Here is a 12,823-nt window from a genome sequence, read left to right as displayed (position 1 = left end):
CAGAAAGCTTAAAATGAGGACTCCATAATAATGTTGTCCTTATCTTGAAAATATAGTAAAAATCTTGTTTTGAAGTTATTTCTTTTTCTCACACACAGACATGTCATCTCTGCTGGCAGAAAAGAATGCCAGAATAATGTGTTCAATACAAGAAACTATAGAGAAATCAGGATCAACTAAAAGTGATATTGGTAGATTCCAGTCGGATATTAAACTGGCGTGAGCCTCTGTAATATTTAGATTTTTTAGATTTATATTGAATGTCTATCTTGCAACCTATTTCAGTCACTGAAAATTACTTATTTTGCTCCTTGCAAAGTCTAAATCAATTTTAAGCATCAACAGAAATTAATATTGAGCTAACCCTGTTTGACAGCAAAGATGACAACAGCAATAAATGCTAAAATGATGACCTCTAAACTAAACTACGTCCATTCAACAGCAATGCTGCTCCCCTGTGTAAAGTTAGAAGTGGCCACACAAAGTAAAACAACCTTTGAAAACATTTAACTTTAGTAGTGCAGAAACATCCAAAATAAAAACATTTGTTTTGACTCCCCATAAAGAAAAGGCCTAATGGACCCTTTAGAGCGGCTTTGAAACAGATTTATTTAAAGGTCAGAGTAGTGCATCAAACAATGAGAACCCTTACATAAACTGACTTCATCTGGAGAGGCAAGACAACAGTCTCTTTCATACAGATGCAAGGTTAAAAGCAGGCGTCTAAATTTAAACACATGTGGGCGTGAGGGAATGCCAATATTCCGGCTTCTGTTCCTTTGTTTGTGCTGACTGCCCTCTTGTACTGTAACTTTCTACTCTTGTGTCCTCTATAGATCTGTGAATGGCCTCAGCAGAACTAAACATAAATCCATCAGCAGAAGGACTATGTTTACCAGAATGAAAAAAAAAAATGTGCTTGACAGGGATAACAAGTAAGGAAGAACAACAAGCAGATCTGAAGCATAACTTGTGTGCTTTTTGTGGAAATGTGCAAGTAGGTGGGTTCACTTTATATCAGAGTAAGCCTAAACTTCAGCAAGAAGACAAAAGGTTGGCTGTGTTGTTCCAAAAAAATAAAAAACAGACAGCAAATTTCATTCATAGACAATTGGATAAGTGCTTATTACCTTCAAGGAAGCATTGCTCACTCCTTTTGGAAATAAACACTGATGGAGAATAAAATGACTAAACAGCAAAAGAAATTCAAGCATTGTACCTCAATGAGATCCATTGTGTCGTCGTCTTCTCCTTCCTCTCTATTGTCTTCAATTTCCTCCATGACCTCGGCTTTGGCCTCCGCCACCAGCTCCATCAGCGGACGGTTTGACGTTACTGTCCTCACAAAAGGGTGCTGTGGACACAGAGAGCTGTGATGAGCCCTTTGAAATTATTTCTGACAAACAAGCACACTTTGCCACACTTGTACAGCAATTGTTATTGCCTGTTCAAAGAGTGACAGAGACCAAAAGGCTTTCACCACATAAAACAATTGCTCAAAAAAAGCACAAAACTGTTTTTCTTGAGGCAGCCAAACCCATTACTTATGGAAACAAGAAGCACACCATACACACAAAAAGTCAACTATGGCAGTTCTGCATTTAATATTATGTGTTCATTTGAGATCAACATACAGTACATGTTTCTTGAGTTAAACTATCCAACTCAAATGGCATGTTCTTTTGTCTTTATCATTTTGAAGAGTGGCAAACAGAAATGTGTCCCTCTGTCATGTCATGGTCCCCCAGGAGAACAAGAAGGCATACATTACTAAGTAATTATTTGTAGACAATCTGATTACCCTAATAAAAGTAGAAATTACAAAAATACTGTGGTTACAGTCATTTTAAAAGAATGTATAGCAGTGGTGGCTATTTATTAATGAGATTTTACTCTCTGTTGTATAAATTATTGCCAATTAAAAAGGCATTTTTCAGTTTGAGATTATGCAGCTGCAATAAAACAATTTAAGGTTTTTTTTACTTATATTTTTCCAACAGTGCTTTGTAGAGGGCATTGTATGCTACTTGCACATACATACATACATACATACATACATAAACATGCCCATGTATTTTTATGTTATACCTTACTTATATATGTTAAATACTGAAACCTAAACAACTAAAAGCAGAAAAGCTAAACCATGAATTAACTTGTTGGACTCGAACTCAAGTTGTCCTCCATCCTTATTTATGTTTCTTATTTATGCAAATGTATTGATTCTGGTGCATCCCTCAAGACTTGGTTATATGAAAATAAGCTTTGTAAATTAGATCACAATTTTGTTTTCTCATTTTAAGTGTTTCAACTATATGGAACCTGTTCTGAAAAAAATAAGTACAGGCAAACACTTCTCTCTATGAGTGCATCATGAGATAATTGAGATCAATCAATCAATTCTTATTGAAGTCCTGCTTGACCAAGAATAGAATAAAGTTAAAAAAAATACTTGTAATAGGACACGCTTCATTGCCAGAGTAAGAGCAGGAACAAACAAACACACAAGGCAAAGCAACAGGAAATTTTCTCTGCACGGGGAAAGCTTCGCCCCCCTGGGAATTGCTGAGAAGCTGCAACAGCAGCAGCATCACAATAAAACTCTCCCTCTGATAGTATTGTTTAGGCTGAAATACTACTTAATTGCACTGCAAAGAAAATTAAAAGTTTAATTAAAAAAGGTAGATACTGTGGGGATAAAACGTGAGTCATTCATTATTCAGTTACTTTGCCCTTGAGTCCAAGCAATTTAATTGAAACAGCTGACAAAGGGGGAAAGGGCTGCAAGCGGTGCTGGACCATGAAGTGTGAAGAAGCCAGAATGTGCACGCATTTGTTGTGCGCTATCACAGTTGTTTATGTGCAGGCTTTTGTCCATAAGGACTGCAATAGGCTTTGGCTCATGAGCCTCTCAAATGACAAACAGCAGTCAGCTACTGCCTAATGGGTAGCACACATGTTGAGTGCTCAACCCGTGAAGGCCTAAAACTGCCGGTGCACATGTGAAGTGGATGCCTAAGGTCCTAAGTTTTTATTTATGAATAAAATGCAAGAAAAAGAAAGTTACATTCAATCCTTCTTATTTTAATACAGCTTGGTTATGCAATATATATCATTTCAACATACACTCACAAAATGATTATCTTGTGATTATCTTATGAGCAATAAGCTAAAAACATATCACATGAGGGTACTGGGGAGATGAATGTACTGTTAACCTAGAATGTAATCTTTTGATTAACCTAATGTACCAATAAAAGCTTTTTATGCATTCGGGAGGCATTTCTTGAGGAGCATGACTGGTATTTTCTGCATTTCAGGACAAAAAACGAGTAAAATAGCCAATCTCATCTTTGAAATCTATTCATTCTTTAAGTATGACTAACAAGATCTTCAGTGAGGAAAAAGCTTTGTCCAAACTGTAACACAGTCCAAGTTTAAAGTATCCCACAACTAATAGTCTACAGAACCCTATACAAGGGAAATTCAGATCCAATTCCAGGTGTTGAAATTGATTCTGATCATATCTAAATTATCCGTGCTGGAAGTCCCTGACCAATGCCTGTTGGTCTCTTGTCTATGATTCTATCACTGCATACCAGCAAATTTTAGTTCAAAACAATATGAGCTTATATCACAGTTTCCTCTCTGCTCTCCATATGCACACCTCTAACTTTTCAGCTTGTCTGAACAGATAAGGGAATTGTACATGCAATCTGCCAATGCAACCCCTTTAACCATGTTCTTTTTAGGTTCAGTATGTAATTACAGTCAAACAATCTGCAAAATCGATTTCTTTCTCCACCTTACAGTTCTGCAACTACCTGTTGTCTGCCTGAACATGACTGAACAAAATTATTAATACAAATGTAGATGTATGCTTTTTTTCTCCAACTTTTAGTAACAAAGGGACAAAAAGAGGGCAGGCTGTGCTGCAGAATAGCTGGGCCAAATCTAGTCAGCTTTTCTTTTTGTTAACACAACAGGTCATGGTGTAGATCAGCGCAACTTACTTTCCGTCTTCTCTTTTTCACGGTGCTCAAGGCTCAAAGTGGTCGGAGATTTGGCATGCATGATGGGTGTAAGTTAAAAATGTGTTAAAAAGAGCTGCATGGACATCTCCTTTTGACCTTTCCAGGAAAAATACTTGAGTTTCTGTTAGTGAGTGGTCACTCCTCATGTCTTAGCAGGGTGGAACAAAGGTTCGGACTAGTTTCTGGTTAAGGGTAATAATCAGCTTGAGCTCAGGAAAACGTTTTCTTAGCCCGGGTAAATAAAACTTTCTTGCCTTTGATTTACCTAGTGTAAAAAAAAAGTCTAAAATTTCTTTCAAACTACAATGTTTTATTTCTTAGTACTCTATAGAACCCACATTGGCTAGTTTTTTTTTTTTCTCTGTGAAAGGATGGTTTTACATACAATAGAAGCTAGAGACAAGAATAAAATGGGTATCCACACACTATAAAATTCTAACCAATGGGAAACTACGAAAGAGGAGAAGGTGCTTGCATCGTAGGGAATACTAGTCATCCAGATGGTCTGCCGCCATCCACACAAAGTGACAGATTCTGTTCCAAGCTGTTTTGCATACATTTGTTCAAGTAGGATAGATAAAACAAAACCAGGGTTAAACTGATGATTAATTTTGTTTTTTTGTGAAAACCTTCTTGACACAGATTTGAAGCCTTTAGATCATTTCATTTATGTAATAAGTTAGTTTGTTCACGTAGTTCTTTGACCTCGTCCCAATGATTAATCCTAATCTCAATTTAAATCACTGCACAGCTTTTCTGTGAATACCTGCAGTGCAAAGTGTGACCTAAAACGTGTCTTACACTATGGCAATTTCCAGCTAAGTGATATCATCCGACAACACCGCCTTCCCCGTACAAGCATCTGCAGGCGTTGGGAGCAGCAGGCATGATAAACATCTAAAACGTCCAGCAGAGGACCACAAAACCTGACCGCACCCGTCTCTTTCCACTTGGAGGAGAGCAGAGGGTCTTGGATTTTTCATCTCTGCCTCCCACTAATTGACATAAAGAGGGTGGTCCCAGCTGAGAGCGGGAATGTAAATAGCTGGCATTCCCCCCCTCAGCTGTGGGGTACAAACAGGGAAAATGTAGCTATGGATTTTAACAGATGCTACTCCCTACTTTATTCCACACCCAGCTTTCTTTTTCATAGATTTTTCCCTGCTTATGATTTTGGAAACCGGAACTTTCACTAATATCAGACAAAATCTGAGTTTGACCCATAGAAAAATCATCACTAACCGATTCTAAGTATTATTATACTTGCACTTATTTGAGTTGCCATTCCCTCTCAGTGTCACAAGCCTCTTTTGAGGATGATGTGTGGAATAAAAATCACTATTTTAAAACGGTAGCTAAACTCTGTTACATGTTTTGTGAAAAGAAACCTCAAATAAATACAATAAAATAGATTAGAATATAACATAAGTGGGTAAATTCAGGTGTACCAGCAACAAAGTATGCAGGAAGCATGCAGGTACACACAAGAGTAAATACTATGAAAAAAAAAAAAAAGAATGTGACTGCACTGTAAGAGAAATGTTTACAGCATATGAAAAATAATTATTAATATATAAATAGTACTAATATGCTTTTTTAAGCAGACAAATTTGCAGTATTTAATTAAAGTATCTTTGTTTTCAGTTTGAAAAGAAAAATAAGTAATTGTTTTAGCAAAATTGCCTAGTCTTACACAGGGAGAGAACTGTGACGACTCTTAGTGCAATCTTTCTGTACCGCCCAGAGTCCTGTATTGTGTCTCTCTTCAGTTCAGCCCTCATTCTCATAAGGGTTTAGCTCTGGGGACTAGGATGGCCATGAAAGAAGGTTGATTTTGTTTCTGGTGAACAATTTCTCTGTTCATTTGATTTTGACCGTTACTCTGTAAAAGACCTAAAGATAACCCATTTTCAATCTTCTGGTTGGGCCTACCAAATAGTTATATAAAGGATCTTGGTACTACAAAGAGCCCATGATGACCTGCAGTACAACAAGGTTCTTAGGGCCTTTCACAAATCCTCCACTGTACTTAACTGTTGGCATAGTTACCTAACCAGAAAGGAAATGGGCAGAGGCAGAAGGAGGTGGAGACATGCAGCAAAAGTCACAAGGTCGAGGAATCGAACCCAGAACAGCCATGTCAAGGACTATATCCTATGAATATGGGTTGCCTGCCCTACCGCTACACCACGCAATGCCCTAGCATGATTGCCTTCTTCGTTTCATCTCACCAGAACAGTGTGCTTTGGTCAAAGTCCCTATAGAGTTCAGCAAACTTTTCTGGGACTGCCTGTCCTACCATCAAAAACAGGGCTTTTTTTCTGGGATCACAGCCAGTTGCCATGTAGCATCCAGTGGGTTTTATGGATTGCTGGTGACCCCAAAATGTCACTCTTTACTGACATTCCTTAACAGTGAACTTTGGATACAACGGCAAGATAAATGTGAGCCCTCGTCCACTCTAGGTGCGAGTGGCTAAAAGAAATTGGCCTTTTGTTACATCCTGTTTATATTCCAGGAAAACAAAGCATGATTTCTAAGTAGAAATTCCTAAAACATTAACTCAAGTGTTTCTAGATACTCCAGCCAACAAAAAGGTAAAATAAAAAAAATATATAAAACAAATCCTTTTAAAGTGATAGTTAGTCATGCCCAAAATTGCACAATTTGAATATTGTTGAAAGCAAAAACCTCAGGGGGTAAAATTGCCCTACTAAATAAATATTTTATTTATTATTATTTACACATGTTTACCAGGGGGGGGGCAACAAATCTTTATGCATATCCAGATCACCGTATATATATTACACTACCTGACTCTCTGTTACAAAACAAGAAGAAGGGCAAAGTTATATCATATGTCCAAGGGCAACCTTGCATAATATCCACTAGACTGAAACTTTGCACACTTTATTGGTCCTTACCTCTAAAAGTTGTGCTGCACTGGGACGAGCCTCTGGGTTTTTATCCAAAGCTTTCTTTAAGAAGTCATTAAAATCCTTTGACCTTGAGTAAATACAAGAAACCAGCTTTAGTCAGTAAAGGGATATGAAGTGAGAGGGGAAGATAGATGGCTGAAGAAAAATGGTTCCAACACAATGAAAACATCAAGAAACATTTCCAGATGCATGATGTTGACACAAGTATATCGTCCTTTTGCACAACTATCCAGTACGAGTGATGGCTCAGCAACTCATCACTGATAACTTTGCCTCTGTGGTAATAAATTTAGCTACAATGAAACATTAAGACTCATAAAACGGATAGGAAGAATCACAGTTTGGCACCTGTTTAGGTCTTACCTCTCTGTTAAATTGTACATTTGGAAGGAGATTGTAGGTGGAGAATGTTTAGCGGCGTCAAAACAAAAATACATAAGCTCTTTATCAAATCACAGATTCTGCAAAGCAGTTTCCTGCTCTAGGCTTTTTATTTACTTTCCACTGGAAGATGAAGACTATTTTGAGGTGTTATATCCCTCTTTTTATTCTACTTCAAACTTGCAACATTTAGTATCGTCACCATTTATGAGGCCTATCCAGGGTTGGAGGCTCCGACTTGGCAACTTTCAGCAGCACCCTCATTGGGTTGAGCTCATGGTGTGGGGGTTCGATTTGAGCGAGCTCAATCAGGGTGATTCCAAGAGACCAGATGTCGGCCTTGTAGTCATATGGAGCGTCCTTTATTGTCTCACACATTACCACCTCGGGAGCCATCCTGGAATAAACAAATCAAAGATTTAAAACTATATTTATAGGGCTGATTACATAGTGTAGGATTGTCTAAAAACATCATTCCACTTGGCATAAAATAAGAACGTCTGCAACCGAGCAACAGATTTAATTTATATTGATTTATATATGGATTATATTTGGCTTTAATGACACAGAAGAAGAAAAAGCAACTGAGGTGAGCACCATTTCTCTTGTTGAAGAACAGAAGAACCAAAAGTCAGAAATGTCCTGTCATAAAACATGAAGGCCCAAACATGTTTTTAATAGAACTGGGTAGGTTTTCTTATATAACATCGTCAATGGATCATAATCTATTCTAGTCACTGATCAACTAGCTCCAAGAAATATTTACCTGGGCTATCACACCTCAGAACAAGATTAATGCAGAAACTTACAAACAGCTTACAAATACATAAAGAACTTTAAAGCTGCGATGACAACAGACTAAATCAGCAATTCAAATAGCTTGGCAGTTAATGTATTAACAGTTTGACATTGTTTTTCCAATCACTGAAGATGTTGAAGAGTAGGCAATATGAAGAGCCTTTGGTAATGTTTTCAGAATGTTGTTTTCTTCCAAGACTGTTTTAGATTTTTCCCCCCTAAGGACGATAGCTCAAAAAAGAAAAAGTTCTTTCATAGCAGTTGGCATATCTATCTATCTATCTATATAAATGTTGTTTAACTCAAAAAAGTCCACCAAGCATTGGTTGATGTGTTTATATGCAACCAAAACATCTCAATCTCTGCTGTAGTTCTCCAACCGTAAGGTTCAGAGATGTTCTTTCTACTTTGCCTACCATCCCCTGCATTGTTGGTGGTGGAAGAGTAACTCTTGGTTCTCATCAGCTCTAGTTGTACCCATTACTCTGACTGTATGGACATGTTTAGGAGAGTAGCTACTTTGTTGTAGCCATTTCCTGACTCATAATGATCAACATACATCTGCCTTGCTTTAGGACTTTTTTTCTTGTCTTTCCCACTTTGAAATGTAAAAAAAAAAAATTGGTCACTGAGTCATGACATATTCATTTCCTCTGAAAAACAAAGTACTGGACTACCAATGAAAAATTCATACTCATTTGGATTAAAGGAATTATGAATGGTATTTTTACAAGATAAAATATAACTTTCTCAAATTGAAGGTTACATTTTCAATTTTCTTTTTAAGCATGAAAATATGCTACTATATTTCTTAGGATTTCTATAGGATTTGTTTTTGATGAATCTTTAGAGGTTTGTGGTAGGCACTGCAGAAAATGTTTTAAATGAGTAAGTGGTTATCTAAAAGGCTTTAACAGGCCCAGTACAGCATTTATTGTGATGTATACACAAGAGCACAGTGGCTTCTTAAATTAGAAAATGATCTATGACACTCAGAATATCTTGATGTAGAGTTATTGTCTTACCAGTATGGTGTCCCAATGAAAGAATCTCTCCTTTGTAAGGTTTTGATATTTTTTGCAGACACACCAAAATCCGCTGCAAGAAGAAAAGAAGGAAGGAACAAATTAACATAGCTGTAGACAAATAGCAGATCTAAAGCTGTCATAAAATACTGGTAGAAGAGGGAAAACTGATTGAAATTATAGCCTCATTTCCATACAAGGCCATCCCAATTCCCAGACAAATCCTTAAGATTACAGGGCTACTATGTGCTCTCTGATTTTGCGTGCTTTTCTTCTTTCTTTTTTTTGACTTTGTGCGTAAGAATGTGGCACAGCAAGAGTACAGAATTGTTTGGCAAATGCCTTTAAAGTCTGAACACCAGGGTTTCCTTTCTAATTACTCTTTTTGGGTATGAAATACTGACTATATTTGCACATTGCAATTTGTTGACTTTCCAAACAAAGATGCTGCATTTTTAGACTATTCATAGAGCAACAATACAGTCTACTGAGAGAATAAAATGTTGGGTGTATTTTATTTTTTTTCCATTGAAGCAAAGTTTTCATAAAATAATTGCTGTCACTCTCTAGAACATTGTCCCTGCAGCTCACCACAAGACAAAATGAGGAACTTAATGAAGCCACAGCAGCAGATTATTTAGCAGGTAATCCAATGCCCTTCTCAGCAGAGAGGTCTGTTGGAATTTCTTCAGTAGAAAACTTTTACATTTTGTCACATGGCCACGCACTTCAATGATTTTTATGTGACAGACCAGCATAACATAGTCAATAATAGTAAAGTAAAGAAAATTATGTATGTTTTGACATTTTTGACAGACAAAAATCTGAAAATTGGTGCCAGAATACAATTCAGTCCAATTCAGATATGGCTGTTCCGTAAAGGCCTCAGATGTTTGTTAGAGAACTTTAGCGAAGAAATACCATCATGAAGACCAAAGAATACACCAGGCACGTAAGAGATAAAGATGTACCGTAGGGTAAAACAGGCTTAGGTTATAAAACAAGATCCCAAACTTTGGATATCTAGCGCCAACCCTATACGTTCTGCCCACCTGCAAACCTACCAAAACATGGCCATCCTTCTAAACTGACAGGCCATGAAAGTAATGTATTGATTAGAGAAGCAACCAAGAGATACAGAATAACTCAGGAGTAGCTGTAAAGATTCACAGCTCAGGTCGTAGAATCGGATGATATACCTACTTTTTTTGCACACTCCACAAATCTGGCATTTATGCTAGTATGGCAAGAAGCCATTGCAGACAAAAAGACATAAGAAGTCCTGTTTAAAGTTTACCACAAGCCATGTAAGGGACTTACTGAAGAAGGCACCTTGTTCAGATGATACCTAAATTATACCTTCTGCCCTTCATGGAAAACAATGTTTGTGCAACAACCACTGCACATAATCCAGAAAACACCTCTATCACAATGAAACATAGAGGTGGCAGTATCATGGAGTAAGGATGCTTTTTGCTGACAAGGACAAGAAAGCTGATCAGCGTTGATGTAGCTAAAAATATAGTCATGGAAGAAAACATTTAAGAGGTTGGAAAAAACTTTAAATGAGGGTTGATGTGAAAGCCAGAGCTACAATGGAATAGTATAGACCAAAGCATACTCATGTGTTACACTTGCCTAGTCAGACTGAGGCCTAAATCCAAATTAGAATCTGTGGCAAGACTGTAAAACTGATGCACACAGATTCGCAAGCTTATGCCAATACTGTCAAGCAGCACAGGCAAAATTCATTATCTATAAGTTTGTATACCCCAAAAGATTTGCCCAAAAAATATTTTGCAGAAGGAATATACATGCAAATCCATTAATAATGACACTTTTGCAAAAACAACTTAAAGCCTTGAGGTTTGCTTTATGACCCAGAGTTTAATGTTGTGTTTTGCTGGTACATTTTCATGCACTTTGCTGCTCTCAGGGATTTAATTGCTGCCTTGTTTGAATTAACATGTAGTTACATAAGTTTAGAGACTGTAAATGAGTCCATATAATGACATAATGAGCTTCAAGAGGCAACTCCCAGAGATTAAATCTAACTGTGGCTACACTGGGGAGGAATGTCTGGCACAGACTCCAGCTCAGTGAGACCAGCATGACTGACAAAATGATTCAGTTAGTAAGATAAAAAAAAAAGTTTTCTCAAAACGAAACCAATATAACAGCTGGTTCCATAAGGAAATAACTTGTATTTGAAGCCCTTAAAGCTCCTCCTACTCTGCGCTATGTCCAGCCAAACAAAAACCTTCTGTATAAAAACAAAAACTATTTCAGTTTTGAAGTTGGATGCAAATGATGACCTCCTGAACTCACAATACTTTCTAATACAGTGTTTTGCTCTTTTCTGGAAAGCCATGCTTTAATCTAAAACACACTTGCCTTTGGGCTGGGTCAACAACTTCAGCTGTGCGATGTGAGGAATGTGAAGAACTCTTCAAAGAGTTAATATAGTAAAAAAAAAAATGCAACATTCTCAGAATGCATTTTCCCACACACTGGTCACTCATGATCCTCTGACAGTGCTGCAGGAGGGGTGCAGTCAATGTGCAACAAGGATTTTGGGTTTATGTAAGAATTACTGCTCCTTGCATAATTTTGGAAGTATTTTTGCTGTATATTAAATATGTTTAAACACTTCAGCATGTATTCTGTTTCCATACTGTTTGCATGTTGTTTAATATGCTAAAGTACAGCAGAGAATATCACAATACAACTTTAGGTTAAAGACCTAACCGCAGTTCTCTGAAACATGAGTGAGGTATCTGACTAGGAGACACACCTCCAGCTCCTGTCCCCCAGAAGCTCTATTACATTATCCCAGTCTTGACTGGCAGACGGAAGTGATGTCCGCTCCCATGGGAGAGACTTCCTCCCAGTATAAAAGCCCAACGTCATGCAAGGGATCTTCAGTCTAGTAAGCACACCTCTCCCTTGCTCCAGGCAAGGAGGGTGATCTGGTGAGATACCTCACTCACGTTTCAGAGAACCGGGGTTAAGTCCTTAACCTAAAGTTCTCTTTCAACATTGGCTGCGGTATTTCACCATGGGATATTTCTGCTCCTGTATTGCCAGATAACCTCACTCGAAGACCAACAGATGCAGCACGCATTTATGTCAACGTGGAACCCACACCCGGAACCGTGTGAGCCAGTGTGGGCACCGTATCATCCTAGTTTATAGAACCTAGTGAAGGTGTGAGAGGTTGCCCAGCTGGCAGCGTCACATATGTCCTCCACAGGCATACCCTGGAACAGCACACAGGATGAGGCCATAAATCAAGTCAGACACAGATTGAGCGCATCTCCTTCTCTCTTTTTCTCTTCCTCCCATCGGTGTACCCATCATCTGTTCCTGTAACTTGGTAAGCGAGGAGAAGAGATGAAGTGTTCAGGGCTTTGACCGAAGCAGCCACCACCTTTTAGCTTTTCTCATTCAAAGTGAACTGAAAAGAATCAGCTTTGAAGGGGAGCGTGGTTCCTGCTGCTGTTATGGTTGATTTCTGACTGGTGCGGGTGAGATGCTAACATAGGTTCTACAGGAGGCAGATGTGAAAAACCGCTGTCCTCCATGCCAGTCCAGTCCAGCGCTTATACCAGCCCATGGGATGGTATAAGGCCCGTAGTCCTGCCCC

At 38.1% G+C, this 12,823-nt stretch overlaps 1 protein-coding gene and 1 long non-coding RNA gene across 2 annotated transcripts in view; one reads left to right on the top strand and one right to left on the bottom strand.

Annotated features, from left to right (window-relative positions):
• The window catches only part of stk10 (serine/threonine kinase 10), a 49,618-nt gene that overhangs the window by 11,005 nt on the left and 25,790 nt on the right, over positions 1 to 12,823 (bottom strand). The window contains exons 5-8 of the mRNA XM_047379938.1: positions 9,178 to 9,250; positions 7,557 to 7,751; positions 6,959 to 7,040; positions 1,220 to 1,354 (exon numbers count right to left, since the gene is read on the bottom strand). Of these exons, the coding sequence (XP_047235894.1) occupies positions 1,220 to 1,354; positions 6,959 to 7,040; positions 7,557 to 7,751; positions 9,178 to 9,250 (485 nt within the window). The remainder of the gene's footprint in view (positions 1 to 1,219; positions 1,355 to 6,958; positions 7,041 to 7,556; positions 7,752 to 9,177; positions 9,251 to 12,823) is intronic.
• LOC124876896 lies at positions 8,256 to 12,471 on the top strand. Its single transcript, XR_007040400.1, has 3 exons — positions 8,256 to 8,317; positions 9,748 to 9,821; positions 12,265 to 12,471. It is a non-coding gene; the product is annotated as an uncharacterized LOC124876896 (long non-coding RNA).

The sequence above is a fragment of the Girardinichthys multiradiatus genome, chromosome 11 (assembly GCF_021462225.1).
Source record: "Girardinichthys multiradiatus isolate DD_20200921_A chromosome 11, DD_fGirMul_XY1, whole genome shotgun sequence".
Classification (NCBI taxonomy): domain Eukaryota; kingdom Metazoa; phylum Chordata; class Actinopteri; order Cyprinodontiformes; family Goodeidae; genus Girardinichthys; species Girardinichthys multiradiatus.
This window is presented reverse-complemented; position numbering and strand designations above follow the sequence as displayed.